The sequence below is a fragment of the Brassica rapa genome, chromosome A10 (assembly GCF_000309985.2).
Source record: "Brassica rapa cultivar Chiifu-401-42 chromosome A10, CAAS_Brap_v3.01, whole genome shotgun sequence".
Lineage (NCBI taxonomy): Eukaryota > Viridiplantae > Streptophyta > Magnoliopsida > Brassicales > Brassicaceae > Brassica > Brassica rapa.
This window is the reverse complement of record NC_024804.2, coordinates 11,977,961-11,994,668: the sequence shown is the minus strand read 5'-3', so window position 1 is coordinate 11,994,668 and position 16,708 is coordinate 11,977,961. Positions and strand designations below refer to the sequence as shown.

Here is a 16,708-nt window from a genome sequence, read left to right as displayed (position 1 = left end):
GACGTAAATTTGGACAGAGCTACTAATTCTTCTAGGATGAATTTAAATTTAATATAAGATCGATACCACTTTTCAAATTTACAAGATAATTATTTTTACAAATACTTTAAATTTATTATAAAATTAAATTAACTCATCTAAACTATTTAAAAATGTTTAAGAACAATTTATAAGACATATATAGAAGTTCATAAACCCAACTTCATCTCTTAAATACTAAACCGTAAACATGTAGGTTTAGAGTTCAGTCATTATTGTTTAGGGTTTAGTATTTAGAAATGTAGTTAAGTTTATAAAATTATATAAATAATTCTTAAACATTTATAAATTATATAGGAGGGTCAATTTTTTTTCCATAATAAACTTAAGATCATTATAAAAATAGTTATCATTTAAAGGTAAATTTGAAAATTAGTATAAAATTTGAGGTAAATTTAGAATTCTCCCCAAGAAAAGTCATAACCAATATTAGTACATAATAGCTCCAAATAATAATTTAGGTAAATCAGATAATATAATTAAATAATAATATATTTAAAATAATTATTTTTATAAAAATATAGGGAAGAAAAATGTATTTACGATACTATTTTCCGTTTTTATAAAACTCAGGCAAACGAAATATAAAATAGTGAATTTTATGGAATTTCTCTTTTTGATCATTAAACTCAAAATTCGAAAAATTAAAAAATTGATGGAAAACCACAATATAATCAAAGATTTATACATAGTGAAAAAGGAATGAAAATATATTTATAATATTATTTTCCAGATTTCAATTACTCATGTGAATATGATATATAAAAAATAGTGAATTTAGTTGAAAGTTTATTTTTTTGTCATCAACTCAAAAAATTTGAAAATATAAAAAACATTGATGTAAAAAACACAGTAGAAAATAATACATAGTCAAATATAGATTTTAAAATTGTTATAAAAAAGATAACAATATGAACCAAAAAAACCAATAAAGTTTCGTAAAAATATATGATACAACCCAAATACATAATATAACAAATTTCATAAATTTTCAGATATGTAAGGAAATTCATATGAATAAAAAATAAGATAATTCATTTACGATATTATTTTATACTACCTCCGTTTCAGAAGATAGATTCTCAGTGTTTTCACACATATTACGAAAACACATTAAATTACTATAATAAAGAAATCACATAAAAACTCTTAAAATGTCACTTACTCACACTTTAAACTTTGAAGTTTTTTTTACAAATACTTTTAACCTTCAAAGTGATATTTGTATCACAAAAAATCTCCAAAGTAAAAAAGTTGACCGGTGTACAAGTTAAAAATGATGTGTCAAATTTTTTTAAAAAATTATGAAAATTAAATAAAAAATGGAAAATTTAATAAAAACTCATAAAATTAAATAAACATTCAAATGTTTTAAAACAATCTTCAGAAAATTAAATCAATATTTAGAAAATTAAAAACTAAAACTAAAAATTCAAAAAATAAATAAAATTAAACTAAAATACAGAAAAACTAAATAAAAATTCATATATTTAAATTTTTAAAAAAATTCAAAAATCAAAATATTTTTATTATAAATTACAAGATTTATTAAAAAATATCATATCATCGTTTACAATAATAATTTCAAATATATCACTTTTGACAATGATGATTTTTCACTTAACCATTTACAATGACGGTTTTTGGCATATTTCCAATGATATTTTCCGACATCATTGTTAAAAATGGCAAAAAACTATTTTTTAACTTTTGAATTTTCAAATTTTTGAATGAAATTTATGATTTTTTAGTTTTTCTGTATTTTAATTTGGTCTTACTTATTTTTTGATTTTTTAGTTTTTTTTTTTAATTTTCTAAATATTTCTTTAGTTTTCTGAACTTTTTTTTTCAAAAAAAAACTGGATATTTATTTTTTATTTTTAAAATTTCTGAATTTTATTTAATCTTTTGCTTATTTTATTAATTTTTATATAAAAAGACTGAGACAACATCTTTTTACCTGTACTACTGGTCATATTTTTACTTTAGAGGTTTTTTGTGATACAAATATTACTTTGAAAGTTAAAAGTATTAGTGAAAAAAATTCAAGGTTTAAAGTGCTAGTATGTGATACTTTGAAGGTTTTTATGCGATTTTCCCTATAATAAATGTATAGCTTTCTGTAATTCTCAATTTCTTATAATTTTTAGCCAATAGTAATTCAGTAAAATTAATAAATTTTCTTGAAGATCAAATTTTTTTCTTAAAAATACAAAAAGTCTATCTTTGTGAAACAAATTTTCTTTTCTAAAATATCTAACTTAATGAAACAGAGGAAGTACATTTTATCAAAAAGGATCAAAGAAAAAAACAGTAAACTGACTTTTTTCCTTTAAAACGTATACCCAAGCTATCTGAAATTAACAAGATATTGATGCAAAATCACAAACAAAAACTAATATAAAATCGAAACCAAATTATTAAAAATATAGTTAGGAAAATAAATATAATAAGATATAAAATAAAAAATAAACGTAAGAATAAAAATAGAAAAGTTTACTTAGGATATAAACAAAATATCTTTTATATCCACAAAATCTTGAACATTTTTTAAAAAAATTCATAAATTCGTAAAATAAATTTAATACTGATACAAAAATAAAAAAGTATATAGTTTCACTGTCTGAATGAAAGACACAATATAAAATAACTTGACAAGGAACACAAAAATATAAATGAATTTAAATGACCAAAAAACAAAACAAAAAGTCAAAAGATCTACCAAAACAAAAAGAGAACATAGTTTCATTAAAACAATCTCAGCTGAATAAAAGCATCAATTGCAGGAATAATGATTCACATATAATATACTCCCTCCGTTTCAAAATGATACATGTTTTAACTTTTTCACACAGATTAATAAAACACATTAAATTTCAATATTAAATGCATAATTTTCTGTGATTATTTATTTCATATAATTTTAAACCAATAAGAATTCAGAAAATGCAATTAATTTTCTTAAAGTTTACAATTAGTCATTATTAGTTGGTAAAAAAATGCATTGGAAATACAAAAAATTGTATCATTTTGAAACAAACAATTTCTCTAGAATATGTATCTTTTTAAAACAGAGGGAGTATAACATACTCCCTCCATTCCTTTATACATGACGTTATGGAATTCTCACACAAACTAAGGTAACAAATGCTAAAGTCTATTTTGTCCTTTGTTGTTATTGTGTGTGTGCTCTTATCAACATTATTCGGTCAAACTTACCAGAATATATAAGGGTAAATAAAGTCTTTGTCATTATATTATGCATAGATTTTAGGAAAGCGTCAAGTAATTTGACATACAAAAAAAAAATTAAAGCGTCATATATAGATGAACGGATGGAGTATCATTTATAATAAATTTAAATAAATTAATGTTAAACAAAATATTTAATTGAGATAAATTTCTGCTTAAAATGCTGCCCAACCACTAATTTAAGATAAAATAATTATTAATCATAACTTTAAGGGAAAAACTGTGGGGCTAAAACATGAAATTAACTTCTCATAAATTGAGTAGACTACCTGAATTGATGAATACAATCCTACTTACGAAAGAGAGTCAACGTCTCAATCCCAATTGAATATATTTAGAACACATATATATTTTGGATAATGACACTTGAATGATTGAGCTTAATATATATATATATTGAAGGAACGAGGGAAAAAACCTAGGAAGAGACCAAGAGGAAATGTGAGAATCAATCTTTCTGCTCAAGTAGAAGGATCCAATCACATGTGAAATCAAAACCTCTGTCTTACGCAGAGGGTTTCAGCTCTCGTGATCAGTGTGTAATATGGAGAGTAATAGAGAGCAATGTGACAAATGTCGTCTTCTTCTTTTTCTTTAGCATTTCTTGGGAGTTTGAACAAACGCGTGCCCTATCAAGCTGACACAACAATTTACCAAAAAAAACAGAAAGATACTTCGCATACACCAAAGCCTACACTTAGTGAAATATTCTCTCTCTCTCTCTCTCTCTCTCTCTCTCTCTCTCTCTCTCTCTCTCTCTCTCTCTCTCTCTCTCTCTCTCTCTCTCTCTCTCTCTCTCTCTCTCTCTCTCTCTCTCTCTCTCTCTCTCTCTCTCTCTCTCTACATTATTTCTCTTCTCTCTTTTTGTTGGCTCGGCTTTTGAAGCACCCAACATGGATTCTCTTTGCTAGTCTAAAACCCATCACTTTGTATCACACCTAAACAAAATTCAACACAAAAAAAAGTAAAAGATAGTAGATTCTGTTTTCATATTATCTTCAACATGGTTTTTTATTTTTCTAACTACTTCGAGTGGTGTATTAGATTGTTAGTATATAAATATATCAAGCATATAGTTATTATCCTCGCTTATGATATAACAAAAGTATATCATTTTCATAGTTCGGTCGTCATGACTCATAACTAGGCTGATGATGAGCAAATGAAAGTATTATATCCATGCCGGCAGATTTTACATATCAGAATTAGATATGCAGATTAAAAAATGGTTATGTTGTGAAGATTTATTTCAAGATGTTGAGAATATAATTCGAATATGATTGGTTAAGACGACAGTGGATACCAAAAGAAAATCAAGAAGACAGTCGACAATGGAGAGAAAGCCAATTAAATGCATAGTCAGTTTTGTAAATGATTTGTATTTTGGGTGGAAATTCGATAAGTGGGCCGTTAATGAGAATATGAGATGATATGCAAGACCATATAATAATAACTTTAATGTACATTGATGTGTCTTTATGTATTGGTAATAATTTTTTTGTTGGGGGTACGAACGATCAGTCTATCTATCGAGTCTTTTGGAGTGTATTGCATGGGGGAAGAGAGAATAATCTCACTTTTGGTGATTATTAATTAGCGAAAATACTGAAGAATTAAAAAAAGGTAACTTTTTGAGCTTCCCACTCTGTTTCGTCATCATTGCAGATGAGGTGTGAATGGGCCACTCAGTCAACTTTTGTTTCATTCCCTTATTATTGTGTAGGGTTTCTAGTAGGAATGTCTCTTTGCTTTTGTTCCTATGAGTATTTTAATTCAATATAAATATGTATATGTATTATCACTATATCCATTAATTTGTTCTACATTGACTGGGCGGATCAAATGCAAATTCGTATACTTTTGTTACAAATGAAAATCATGATCAGTCTTTTGAACTTATTCTCGTCGATCCTGCAAGTTTGACTTAATCTAATAAGGAACATATTATGATAATAACACATATGACAACATAACACTAATAAGTAAGCATGTTAACTAACCCAGTAGTGGACAAATAGTCTCGTCTTAATAAAGGATTGGCCATGTCAGACTTTGAATGTATATTCATCGCTTTCCTTCATTGTTGATAGACGTCTTAAGCGATGGTAATATTATTAAAAAATATACGTATTAGATTTTAGACATCAGTTTAAGTCTTGGTTATAAGAAAAAAAATTATAATTTCCGTATTTACAAACTAAAATTTAGGCTGGGTTAAAAGGCCCATTTGGAAGGCCTGTGTTAATATACGGTGGAGTTGGGAGACATCGGAAACAATTTTGCTACTATCCTATTTGGATTGCTTTTATTCGTTTTGGGATTTTGGGTAATGTATGTAAGGAGAAATAGTGTTTCATGATTTATTCTTCCTAGACTATAATACAACCAAGAACCGGCAAAATCTCAATCAATATAGACGCGTTGGACAGTCAAATAGCTAAATCACTTACTTGGGCATGTAAAGTGGATGAAACGAGTGTTGGACAATCAAATAGCTAAATCTACTTCCCAAGAGTTTGATTATATGCTGTGAAAGTCAAATTTTATGGAGAAGAATCCAGACAAGATGATAGTAATATAGTTTTTCTGTTTTATAATATAAGAGCATCCGCATTGGAAATCTTTTCATATAAATTTCTCACCAAGAAGTAATAATATGTAATTATAAAGTATCTTAAAAGTCTGAAAAATTCAAATTCAATTTTTTTCTGGGTATGAGACTCATGGTAAAATACTCTAGATGTAGATGGCCTAAATTGTTTTATAAGTATTTTTGTTTCAAAACATAAATTAATTTATATTTATTGAATAGTGTGTGATCAGTTTTATAATTGGCTATACTGAATTTAATATATTTATTAATTAATTTTTCAGAAAGTAATAATTTTTTGTAAAAAAACAAGGAATTTTAACTAAACAACTTAATATGAAACACATGAAAGGGAGGGAATACATCAAACCCATATTTTTCTCTCACTTCACTCAGGTTCTGGTTGATTCTACTTGAATATAATACCATTATTATCTTACGGAAACATAAATGGAGAAAGACCATGAAATGATATGCTATGGCTACTACTACACTAAGGAAATCAAATACTAATTTATGTATTTTTACAATTCTGAGTATGCAGGAAATACTTAAGAAAATACAAAGAGCTAAGCATAAGCTTTCAGCATTTCTAAAGAGTATAAAACCAAAAAATAAAAAAAACATATCTGAGATTCAGATCAACTCTGAGATTCCAACTTCAATCAAATATAAGATGACAGGTACTTGACAACACTCATTGACTATCACAAGTTTCTCGTCAGCGTATTATGAATTAGAGGTGATAGTTAACTTTACTAAACTGTTTGCGCTTTTAAGATGAATGCCACAAATTTCTTAAGGTGATATTCGATCTGTCCTTCAAAAGATCTAAGAACTCGATAATATACATTCAGGAACGGACTTGGGCGGGCACATTAGGAAATGAATTATACATGTGGTTCCAGGCCTGCTCCAAAGTTTCTAAAATATTTTGATACTAGGTGTTTGCTTATATTATACGAAGAAAAATATATTATGTTGACATTGTTATAATTTTTGAAAAATAATTTAAATTTTAAATTTTAAATTTCAAATAGTTGGATAATCAAAAATTTCAGTATATATTTTTAAAAGATCTGTGAGATTTAAAATAGTTCAACAACGTAAACCTTAGTCATTACAAATATTTTTCTTACATTAAAGCAATATTATGATTAATTCAGATAATTGGTTGTAAAATTACTTTATATTTTATTTTAACACTTGAAAAAACCGAAAATTCTCTAATTTTCAAAAAATAAAAAAGAGAGTTTTTTTTTTGTGTAGAACCAAATGCTTTTATCATAAAGATATTTTGCAAATGTTTTTGTGTAGATTTTAGAAAACATAAAAAATTCTAATAATTCTTTACCTACAAATCTAATTCTTTTATATAAGAATATATAACCATTAAATTTATTTCAATAAAAAAAGTTGAAGTATTTTATTTAATTATATATAAATAATTGATAAAGAAAAAAAAATTGATAAAACATATATATTATTTCTCCAGTTCTACAATTAGTTATCATAAATCATTATTTGTAATATTACTTGTGTTATTTAGTAATTTATATTGATTAGTTATATAATTACCTTTAATTTTTAGATCTTATTAAAATAAATAACTAATAAACCTCAACAACCAATCAAATTATAACTATTTTTTAAAACTTAACCTATCAACTATACATAAGAAAAAAATCTAAGAACTCGATAACATACATTCAGGAACGGACTTGGCCCTTGAGCGGGCACATTAGGAAATGAATTATATAGTGTATGCCGTGTTCGAAAACGCGCCGGATTGCCCGCGTAATCGGCCGGGTTTTTGCTGCTCGTGTGCTCACCGTGGCGAAATGGAGCAGATTGGCGTGCTTAGGCGGTGGAGCGAGTTTTTCCTAGTTAATGGCGAAATCCAAAAAAATCGGCGCATAATAACTTAAATCTGTGTAGTTTCAGTCCGAAAACATGTTAAGTACTCACCTGAATCTTTGAAATCGATAGTTAGTCTGGTTTTTCTGGCTATAGAAAACATGAAAAATGAAAGACATCGTGAAAAATGGTGTGCCGGCGGCAGTTAGGGTTGCAGAAACAGATTAAAGAGATGGGGGCAAAATCGTAATTTTTGTTTAATGAAAAAAATGCGAAAAACATAAGTTTCAGGAATTGAACCCGGGTCTAACGCATAAGTGGTGAAGATCTTAACCACTATACTACAAGAACAATTTGATTTTCCTACCAAAACAAAGATATATTAGTAAAATGCTTTAAAATTACTCTCCGAATAATTCCCGTTTAATCTTTAATTTTTTAGTAAATCGCTAGGCGTAGACCGACCGCCCGACTCACGGCTAGCGTATTCTCGAACATGTATGTGGTTGCAGGCCTGTTCCGAAGTTTCTAAAATATTTTGATATTGGATTGGGTATCGGTTGAAAACACAGTGAACAAGCCCATTACTTTTTATTGGCATACCCGAAACTTAAATTGAGTCCTGGAATAAGCTATACTCGTACATCGTCCGTTATGGCCGTATGATACGCGAGTATGCTTCGTTACTGCCTTATTGGTCACAAATTCAATTTGGAGTAATAATTTTCGATGCTCTGTCGTCTAGCGAAGACTTTATATGTACAAAACCCTAGAAGAAAAACATGTATATACATGTATATATACTAGGCTTTACTAGCCATGTGTTATTTTGTCCTTTACCATTGTCCATTATTTGATCTTTACTTGTCGACATTATGAGTTCGTACTTCGTCAATAAGTCCAAGTTGTAAACAACATATGGGGTCACAAAACAATGAGATGGTAAAATTTTATACTTCATAAATTATGAGATATGATGAGAACAAAAAAAGGGTAGACAATTAGAAAATTCATTATAAATTTTAATCTTAGAACAACTAAACTAAACGTATATATGTGTTCTTTTATGATCTCGTCGCTTCCATACATACTCGCAAAACTCGAGCATCTCTTAGCTCATACTTCGGATGATACAGTATAGAAAAATGAAACTCATAATACACTTGTAGGTTTGCTGGTCTATAGAAAAAATCAAAGAAGCAAAAGTTTTCGACTTTCATAAATATATATTAGTTTCGGACATCAATATACAAAGTATCATTTAGTTTAGTGATATAAATGTTGGTGTTTATATCTCAATAACCTGGGTTCGAGCCTCAAGCTTGACACTTTTAACACTTTTTAAGAATAGGACCCACCAAAATGCGGACGTGTTGTCTCAAGAAAGAGTGAACTGTACTATTATATTAATCAATGTATAAAGTATCCTTTAGCTTAGTGGCATAAATGTTGGTATTTATATCTCAATAACCTGGGTTCAAGCCACAATGTCACCTCAGAAAGGAGGGAACTGTACTATTATATTATATAGATTACACTAGGGGCATTGCCTCCGCGATTACGCGGAGTTGTAGACAGAGTTCTTGTTTCATCTCAATATTTGTTAGGGTTATTGTAACTGTGAATTTTGCATTTTGGGTTGATCATTGTTTCTCAAGTTTTTTTTTTTTACAGTAAGAAATTTACAGACTAATGTTAACTCTGTAAACCATATTGGTAACTCCGCATCCATGTGAACGACAAAGGACAGTTTTTTTATTGTTATAGAATTAGAGTTGTGATGATGAACTGTGTATGCACTGTTCTCCACTCATGAAAGACTAGATTGTGTTAGTAATGTGATTGATATAGTTTGTGATGTTGATTTCTGTGTCAATGAGACATTGTTTGTTTGTCTTTTTAATTTGTTACTTGTACTGTGGAGATTACATAAATTATATTAAGGTTGTTGAGAGTACCTTTTGTTTCTGGATATTTTTTCTCCAGTTTAATTGTGTAAGTTGTGTGTCTTAAGTAATGATTTTTTTTATTCTTATTATATTGGTTATATTTTTTTAAAAACTTGTTGTTTTTACTGAACCTTCAAAACAAATACATAAAGATTTGTAGAAATAACTATAAAATGAGTGAAAATTAGTATTTGGACCTTAAACGAATATATGTATTTCTCATAAGAAGACAATAGTATTGACCTGTTGACATTAAGCATGTAAGCTATTTTCATAAGACAAGAGCAGTAAGAAGGTGGAGATGTTGTTACCGCCTTTGTATCTGTAGGGATTGTCTCTTGTATCTCCTGGTGTGGTTGTAGTTGTTTCTTTTTTATTTGATGAGTGATATATAAACAAAAATAATTGTTAGTTGTATTTATCAGAGTTTGTAACTTACTATGTTTTTTTGTTTAGGTAATTTCATTGATCTTGGTTGTCGTCTTCGTCTTCCTCGTAAGCATCTGCGAAAGTAAGTTTGTAAATTGTTAAATATCTGGTCGTGTAGATATTGTGGGTTTTTTTAAGCTGTAAAATAAAGATATGTGTAAAATTAGATTGATAAGTAAGAGAGATAAATAGATGATCACAAATCTTGGGTAGAAAATATTTTTGATTATTGATATTAGCACAATATAGACAGTAATATAAAGAGAACTATGTGTTGATTGTTTTTTACGGATCAATGAGGAGACAGATAACGACTCGAATTGTTTCTTTGGTGAAGTAAGAGCCCTGGACAAAACGGATTTGCCCAACCACATCTGCGAGTTTAAATATCAGTTATGGTATCGAAACATAATATAAACCCAGATGCAATATGATAATATACCTGGGAGTTCTAGGTTTGTGTTCGCAATCACTTGGAGATTTCGAACGGTCTAATCTTGACTGGAGATTGATCTTAGGAGCACCTGTGATGACTTTATCAATAATGGTTAGTGAGATGAAATGAACGAGGAATGAATGATCAGTTATCTTGTACATGCTTGAGCATATAGCAAACTTAAAACAATCGACTTTCACAATGGAATCTGTTTTCAAAGATGGCATGTAATGATTAGCACGTCCGACGGGAGTAAACCCATGAATCATGGAATCTGCAAATGATATTACTCAACAAAGAATTAGGAAATCAATTAAAACAATTATGTTAAATAAGTGTGATAGATCGAAGATTAACTTACATTTTCATCAAGGAGGAGAACTGTGATTCCCACAAACTCCATGTCTTTTTTGAAGTTCAGGGAATCCCAGAAGTGGAGGAAGCCAGAGGCTATGCTCTGACTACTACGACTAAGACGGTGAGACTCGAATGTTGAGTGACGGACGCTGGGACGTCGGTTTGAGGAACTGGAGAGGCAGAGAGAAACATTTTCTTGAAGATGGTTAAAGCTAAGATGAATCAATGAGTTTTGTAGAGATGCATATTGGGTTCATCAAAGATGAGAATCATATATATATATATATATATATATATATATATATATATATATATATATATATAGGGTTTACAGAGGGGTTACAAATCAGGAACATTTATGAAGAGTTCACCGGTGAAAAAATAGATTACGAACAGACACACGGTGCAACTCTGTAACTCAGACTTGTTTGAGACAATGATGAAAAAAACCCAAACTCATGTCAAACGATAATAATTTACAATATGAAAAAACTATAATTGTTGCAAACTTAGGCTATTTTCATATAATGTGATGAATCTCATTCAAAAATGAAAACTCATAGTACACTTGTAGGCCCGATCTTCAGAGGAAACCGAAGAAGCAAGGACTTCCGACCTTCATAAATATATATTAGGTTTGGTCATCAATGTACAAAGTATCATTTAGCTTAGTAGTATAAATATTGGTATTTAAATCTCAATAACCCGGATTCGTACCATGAGCTTGAAACTTTTTCACACTTTTTAAAAGTGGGATCCACAAAACGTTGACGTGTCGTGCTGAGTAGTGAGAAAAACTCAACTATTATAATATAAATTTCAGATTTTGGTTCGTAGTTTATTGTTAGTCTAAAACCAGTTCTAAAACCGGAACAGCAAAATGATGAGGTGATATTAATGTGAAAGAAAATTGATGATGTGTGAATCTTTCTGAAGTTTTCAACTAAAGGCAGCCACTCTCGTAACATAGGCGATGAAATCAAAGTAAAAGCTAACTGAGAGTCCGAGAACATTGTTGTCTTGTAAGCTGGTGGGGTTGTACGTTAGACTAAATATGCATTACTACATTAAAACCCTATTTAATGTAATTGTCTTAGCATTACGAACACAGGAGCCCCGCCATTAACGTAATCATTTTTGCTTCTACCTTTTGTTTGCTCTTTAATGTACACTTTTAGCTTACATTTTTTTCCTTTTGATTTCACTTGTACTCTGTTTATCCAGCACGCACGGGTGGTTTCCACATTTAAATCGTTGCAGTATGTAGTAATTTTGACTCAACAAAGAAAAATTGTATTATTGTTGACTTGTTTAACAAAAAAAAGTCAAGTTAGCTCTCTTATATTTATAGCTGCTATAGAAAAAAACATGTGAACATGTCTCGTATTATCAAAACTGGTTTTAGACTAACAATAAACTACGAACCAAAATCTGAAATGTAATATAGTTAATTCAAATATTATATATAATATACATTATGACTGTTTAATTATCTGATTTATCTGTAAATTTATGTTTTTTTTGCTGGCCAACTTTCGAAACTTTAGGTTTGGAAACTGATCTGTGACAAGAAAAAGGGTTTGGAAACTGACTAAGAAAAAGAACAGAGTTTTGGTGAAAACGCTATTGTACATGTAGCCATGGGCATTTGGTTCGGTTTTGGGTAGAAACCATTCGGTTCTAGGTATATCGGATAAATCATCCTTATACATAATAGATATTTACGATATTTGGGTTCGGTTTCAGTCCGGTCTTGGTTCGATTTCAAATACCCGTTTAATGTATGAATCAATATATATATACAAAATATATTAGTTAACATATTAATATAAGCGGTCTAATGGTTACACACTTGTATATTCATCGGTCTAATCAGAATTCCAATCACTAAATTAGTACTTTTATAAGTATTTACTGTACTCTAATATAAAAATATTATATCTATATGTATAATATAAGAGTGAATGTAAAAGATAACGTGGACTGATGTAACAATGTTTTCACTCTTCTTGTCCAACTCGGATTTGTGTGGAGCTATGACATTTTATCTTATATTAAAAAACTGAAATTTATTTTTTTGGATATTTGGATATCCATTCGGTTTTCGGTTAAGTTCTGTTTTTTTTGCCCAGAGCTATGTACATGCATTCGAGTAAATCAAAATTACTCAAAGAAAGGATTAATTAAATGTCAAGAATAAAGTATATCCTTTTCTTAGCTAATTTTTACTCAATTTGTCAATTACTTTTCTTCAGAAATAAATGACCACAATCTGACACATAACTGAGTCAGCAAATGTATCATTGTAGTAAAACAGTAAATATATAGACTAACGCAGTAACAACTAAAATAGAGTAAAGTAATTAAACGGCTACAAAAGCAAAGCCGGTTTTTCCTCCTCTTTTCTTTATAAAGTCCTGTTCATGCACTAACCAGAAACCCCATCGATCTTTGAGACATTGAAAGTATACTTCAAATTTACTTCAAAAGAAAAACTCAAGAAGTTTTTGAGAAACAGAGCACAGATATTTCTCAGATCAACCAAACAAAAATCTACAAAGACTAGAAGCTCCCTAAGAAAGAAGAAAGAGAGAAGAATCAGATCTGAGGATAAACACAATGTGTCTGCTGTGTTTATGCGATGAAGAAGAGACAGAGTTAGGGAGACAACAAGCACCTGGATCATGTCCGTATTGTGGAGGTAAAGTGCAGATGCTTGATGTCGAAAGAAAATGGATGTTTTGTTTCGTTCCTCTTTGTTTCAAGATCAAGAGGAAGTATCTTTGTTCTTCTTGCGATCGTCGTCTCGTTTTGTATCATTAAAATAAAATATATTATTGATTGTTTTAATGATAATTAAAGTCCATTAATTAGCGTTTTAATCAAGAAAACTAGATTTTGATCCGCGCTTAGAAAGCGCGGATTTATTTTTATAATTAAATCCCTTTTATTTTGTATAAATTTTTATATAAGATAGTGTATAAAAATGAAAAAAAACAAACCGAGCCATACGGAATCAAAAAACCATAACAAAAATTGAACCAAATCTCATAAATAACCAAGTGAAACCCATATATGTGAAACCAAAAAAATGATACTGAACCGAAAATCGAATGGATGTCCAACAATAAGTACAAATTATCTACCTACAAATATTAATTATATTTAATTTCTAAATAACCAAATATCGCAAAAATACTATTTATAAACCGAATAACCAAAAATTAATTACCCAGATTTTTAATATGAAATAATAATAAAAATTAAATTATTTAATATTTTTATTCGAACAATCCGAATTACTCATATTTAAGCTGAAAACCTATAATTATCTGAATTTTTCCTATAAATCTGAAATAACCCAAAAACAATGATCAAACCGGAACCAAATGTATTGGACCAGTATTTCTTTGAATATTAGTTGGTCTCAAACTTTGCTACTCAAACTGAACAAAATAGTGATTATTGTTTTATATTTAACATATGTATATTAGTTGTGTCATAGCTGACGATGCATATTCATATAAAATGATGATTATGATTTCTTTAGGATGTTAGTTCAAACCGATGTATAAATTATTATAATATGGGGCTAGTCTAAATGATATAATTGATACATAAATCACGAGAAAAAAACATTTCAGTTAATAGAATTTATCAGCTAAGAAAATGGTCTATGAATGTGTAGTCGATTAACTTATCCTACGGGATACGACATCAAAATAAAAATAAATATGATTACTAAAAGTTGGAAGTCATTTATTGTCTTATCACATTTTCGATTTTGTTTACGTAAGTTTCCGGAATATTAGTAACTAACTTTGGTTGATCTATAGTAATAGGGTTAAGTTATTAATATTGGTCGCATATAATAGGTCAAATCTAATTAATAGGTGCAACAACTTTTTTAAGTAGATTTCTCAAGACTGCTTCCCTTTTAATAGAATAGATATTCTTAGTATTATCGATGTCATGCAAGACACTGGTCTTTTATAAGTTAGAACTCTTTTGATATAATGTACTTTTTTCGAGTGTCTTCTTACGCCGGTCCAAAGTTAATATTTATGTGATGGTTATTTTAAAATCTAATGACGAATCTCAAGTTTGGTGGGGTGTAAGTGTAACTAGTTGTGGCAATTTCTTTCTTTATATCTATCATCAAGGATCAAATGTTCGGATCGTCACTGTATATTATATATGGTCTCTAGTCTCTACGATCTTTGCAATTCCATTTTTATTTTCAGCAGTGTAATTCATAGAAATAACAAATAATTTTGCATGCAAGTACGAGTGTCAAACCGGCCTGATCTCAATTCGATAAAGTTTTTGGATCGGTCCAGTTAGTTTTTATCGCCTGAAAAGTACAAATCAAGATAAGATAAAACAAGATCGATCAGCAAACACAGACTTAAATTTGAATTTGACTTAAGTTTATATTATGGTGTTCTGGTAGTGGTAGGCTGGTAGCTATATTCGTTATGTTAACAGGTTATTATCTCAAACAATTCATCATTTGCACATCAATTTGTTCAATGATCATTTATAGCATCAGCTAATTTGAACAAATATACTTAGCATTAAACATTTGTAATATAAACGTCAGAATGTAAATTTGTAATGATGGTAAATGTTTGACATTACTCGAACGTACCAGCAATGTTTTACTGTAAAATATGCTAATGAAACCTTTAATTTAAAGTGATATCATTCAATCAAAGCTTTAATTTAAAGCTAAACCAAATTTTAGCCAAAAAAAAAAACCTTTAATTTAAAGTGATATCATTCAATCAAAGCTAAATATTCCAGCCCAGGCAAAGTCGGGCATAACTAAATGTCTAGTCGAATGGATTCCTTGTTCTCTTTTTTTTTTGGAATCCTTGTTCTTAAGTGAATGGTTGGAATGCCTAGTTTTTCTTCAAAAAAAAGGCCTAGTTTTAAATACTAAATATTTAAACCAATTAAACAGTATACAATACCGATCATGGACAAAGTTTTGAACTTCTAAGATCATCTCCAAAAAGAATTTTTATTTTGAAGGTCTTAAAATTCTATATTTAAAATTTCAAGGTATTTTTCTAAAAACAAAACTTAAATTTTAATTTCAAAGTTACTTGTATTTACACTATGATTTTTATATTTATCATAATTAATGTAAGTCTACACAACTTTTATAAATAGCTAGCACATATATAAAAATATTATAGAAATATTAATTAATAAGATGTTATACTAAAATATAAAATTAGAAATCAAAATACATAATTAAATATTAAACTACAAAAAAAATACCACATTATTCCATAAAATTATTTTTAAAATGTTCTTTCTTCGATTACACAAAATTTGTTTGGACAATATTTTGGAACAATAATTTGGAGATTTTGGATGTTCCAGAACCAATTTACCAGACTATTAATGTTGTTGTAATATTTAATTTTGTATAATAATTATTTTTTCATGTATCTTTTAAAAAAGTTTTCTTATTCAGTTTCTTTTGTAATATTTTTATTGTCTAATTTTAGTTTTAAAATATTCTAAATTTTATGTATTTTTTATTTAGTTTTATGTGTAAAAATTGAATTTATAAAAAAATTGAAATTTATGTGATATAAAAATTTTAAGGATTAAAATGATAAACGAAAAATACTTAAGAATAATAAATGTAATGTGTAATTAATTGTAAGGACCACATTGCAAATAAAAAGATGAAATTTCAAATTTGAAACTTTGAGTAGTGAAACTTCGAATATAAAGTTTCATTTCTCGAAACACTAAATTTAAAATTTAATTTTTGGAGAG

General features: G+C 28.5%; 1 protein-coding gene across 1 annotated transcript in view; it reads left to right on the top strand.

The window, feature by feature from the left end:
- LOC103845149 overlaps window positions 1-16,708 on the top strand; it is a 34,193-nt gene extending 17,485 nt beyond the window's left edge. The window contains exon 1 of the mRNA XM_033282593.1: window positions 1-16,708. This exon is cut by the window's left edge and continues 17,485 nt beyond it. Within this exon, the coding sequence (XP_033138484.1) occupies window positions 13,529-13,732 (204 nt within the window). The 5' untranslated portion in view covers window positions 1-13,528 and the 3' untranslated portion in view covers window positions 13,733-16,708.